We start from the raw sequence: 3,259 nt of genomic DNA on the forward strand, positions 1-3,259 counted from the left end.
CCATTCTGTGATTCTGTGATTTATGGCACTTCGGCAATTACTCCGCCCCAAAACACTCTGTGCTGGTGCAGGATGAGCCCCCAGCAAGACGCTCACAAGGACAGGTCTCAACTGTATCCCCTTTCTCCTCCCCTTCCCAAACTTGCCAACCTGGAATGTTGAAAAGCAGCTGTCCCTAACCCCAGCCCTGCTGATCCCACATCACAAGGCACAAATCACAAGATTATTATTATTATTTTATTTATTTCTCGTCTCACGTGCTTCCCTTCCCATTTGGAGAGGGCTTTGATGTCTTCCCAAGCTTTTCCCAGCAGACACAAAGGCAAAACTGCTGCTTTCTTGCTAAAGGAGTGGGGTTTTTTGCACCGTCGCTCGTCTCTGGGCGGTGGTACAGCAGCACTCAAACATCGATAGCATGGCGGGGTGAAGGGCTTCATCACAGTCCTGCTACTCTGGGGCACCAGGGCCCGACTCTGACCACACCGTACAGCCAGTAAACACCGTTGCTTTAAACAGCTTTAAACCTGGCTTAATCCCCTTCACGCCCGGCCTCGGCACGTGAGAAGGATCCGTTAAATCACACACCCCATTGCACCAGGAGCCGGCTGCCTCCTAAAGGGCCGTGTCCATGAGCCTCTTCCGGGCGCCTTCGTTCAAACACGGCGATGGGGCTGGGTTGGCCGGATTTCCCCTCGCCTAAACGCAGCCAGTGCCCGTCCGGCGGCCGGCAGGGCTTTACCGAACCTGCCCGGCGCTGCCTGGACAAGCCCTTGCGCAGCCCCATCCCGGGGAGGTGTTGCTGCCTCTGCTGCCGTAACCCCTGGGGCTGCCGAGTCCCACATGGAGCGTCGCGAGCCCGGTGAAGCTTTAGGAGCCCAACTCGGTGCCAAAGCTGCCGTGGGAAAGGGGAAAAGCATCCCCGGGGGGGCTCGTCGCCCTTGACCCAGTGGGTCTGGGGGATGCAGGGGAAGGTTGGTGCTCTTCCGACGGTGGACAAGGCTACCGGACGCTGGTGGGTATCCAGCAACCGCGGGTGTTGGTGGTAGAAGCTGTTGGGTCTTGCCTTCTGGTGCAGCCCGGTTTTTGGGGTTCTCTTGCACATGGCAGCCCCTGGAGCCCCTCTTCACTGTGCTGGGAGAAGGGGGTTACCCCTAAAAGTGCTGCCAGGGATCAGGGCTGGCTTTTACTCGCTGTGCTGGAAGGAGGTGAGCTCCAGGTGGGTAAGGTCCAAGGCAAGCCGGCTGGAAATGGGAACGGTGTCTTCCTGGGCTGTAATCCTTTGGCTTTTCCTTAGAGAAGGATGTACTACAGGCATTTTACAGCAGAAAATAAGGCACTGGGGTGAATCCGGTGGACTGGGGGGGAAGGGAGTTCCTGGCCGATGGGCCAGCAGGCGTTAGTCCTGCTTCTTGGCGTTGGCGGCCTCCGTGCGCTTCTTCAGCCGCATCACGTCGGCGTAGAGGTTGCGCTTGAGGACAGCGCTGACGCAGATGAGGGCTCCTTGCAGGGCTCCCGTGAAGCCGCACACACACACATCCTGCCCTGGAAGAGAGAGGGAGGTGGCGATGGCAGTGCCCGTGGGGGGGACCCGTGGGCAGCCCACGCTCTGCCTCCAGCTCACCCTCAGTGCTCCCCCCCCCATCATCCACCTTCGAGCCGCCCCCACACCAGCCCTTGGGTTTGAACCCACAGATCCCTCCCCACTTGGCCCCTTCCTTCTCCCCAGCAAGCACAGGGCCTCATCCTGCCCAGCTAAAATAAATCTGCCCTGGGCAAGGAGAAAACATCCAGGAGCTGGAGGAGGCACAGCCCTTTCCTCCTGCCATCGGGACCATCCACTCCGACCCGCTCCAGCAGCTCTCGCATCGCCCCGTGGCACAGCAGCCGCTTCCCCCCTTATTTCGTCGAAGGCTTTTCTCCCCCCATATCCTGCTTCCCCGACGGTGTCCTCATCCGAGACCGCGGTGTTTAGGTGGTGGTGGCAGTACCTGTCAGGTAGAGGTTGGGGACAGCCGTCTGTGCCCGCAGGGTGGCAATGGCTTCGGCTCGCAGGCGGGTGATGTTGTGGTCGCTGCCATAGATCTCACCTCTGGGGCTGGCGAGGTAGTGCTGGTTGGTGAGGGGTGTCCCTCCGGAGATGTACTCGATCTGGGGGCGGGACAAAGGGACAACGTGGTCTGCATGGGGTAGGCGTGATGGTGTGGGGTGTCTCATTGTGCTCCAGAAGGGTGTTTCTGTGGGGAGTGGGCTGGGACGCTTTTCCGTGCAGACCTTGGCTGGTGGCTGTGGCCAATTTGAACCCAGGATGGTCCCAGGGGATCATCGTGCCCCCTTCCACCTTGTGTGCCCAAGGCAGCAGCAACAGGTTGGTGCTGGGCTTCGTGTCCAGCAGGCCCAGACACCGATCCTACGTTTGGCAGGATGGGGCGGGGTAGCCAGGACCCCGGAGAGGAGCTGGAGGACCCACGAACCCCAGGTGTGCTCACCCTGTCCTCGATGCCAGGGTAGAGCTTGTAGACAACCTGCATGGCGGTGTCCACAAAGGTCTTCTTCAGCTCCTCGTAATCATCTCCCCGCTTACTGACCGGCTTGTCCTTCCCCTCCTCAAACCACTCGTATTTGGCGAAGGTCACGATGGCCAGTGTGGATTTACCTGCGGCAGGACGAGGCTGCGGCAGTCATCCCTTTGCCCACCCTCGTGGCACCATTTTGCTGCCACAAACCCAACACCCGGGATGTCCCCAGGTCTTTGTGGCCCCACACCCCGATGCCGTTATCCTGAAGACCCCTTTCCATAAGCAACCTGCTCAGCAGCTCTGACCATGGCTGTTTTAGGAGAAACCCCTGGCCTGCAGCCATTGAACAAGGCAAACCCAAGAAGAGTTCTCAAGGCCCTGCCGAGGGCGCGTGGTTGGGCTTCAGCCCCTACCTGGGTGCCTCATTTCCCAGGTGGGATCCTTGGTTGACGGGCAGGTGATAAACAGGAGAGGGACGTTCTTGGCAGCTTCCTCTCTGGGAGAAGCCATGTAGCGATGCATTCTGCAGAGAGACACGGGGGTTTGGGGTGGGTTTTGATGCAAACCTTTCCACGAATATTCGCTACGTCTGAATCCCCATGCAGTGAGAATCTGCCAAGGACGTTTTCTGAGTCACGGCCCAGGAATTCATCTCCTTCTGCTTAACGAAGCGCATCTAAGGTGAAGCCAAACCTACATGTCATCCAGGTCACTTCCTCTGTACACGTAGTAGTTGGTGGGCT

At 59.0% G+C, this 3,259-nt stretch overlaps 1 protein-coding gene across 1 annotated transcript; it reads right to left on the minus strand.

Moving 5' to 3' along the window:
• Positions 1–1,396: 1,396 nt before the first annotated feature.
• LOC104508985 (all-trans-retinol 13,14-reductase-like) lies at positions 1,397–3,257 on the minus strand (the record flags this gene model as incomplete). The annotated part of the gene is made up of 5 exons (XM_010150770.1): positions 1,397–1,542; positions 1,989–2,148; positions 2,487–2,653; positions 2,930–3,039; positions 3,214–3,257. Coding segments are annotated over 5 exons (627 nt in total), but the record flags the coding sequence as incomplete, so codon positions are not given.
• Between the last annotated feature and the right edge of the window lie 2 nt (positions 3,258–3,259).

This window comes from Eurypyga helias, unplaced genomic scaffold (genome assembly GCF_000690775.1).
Source record: "Eurypyga helias isolate BGI_N326 unplaced genomic scaffold, ASM69077v1 scaffold37624, whole genome shotgun sequence".
Lineage (NCBI taxonomy): Eukaryota > Metazoa > Chordata > Aves > Eurypygiformes > Eurypygidae > Eurypyga > Eurypyga helias.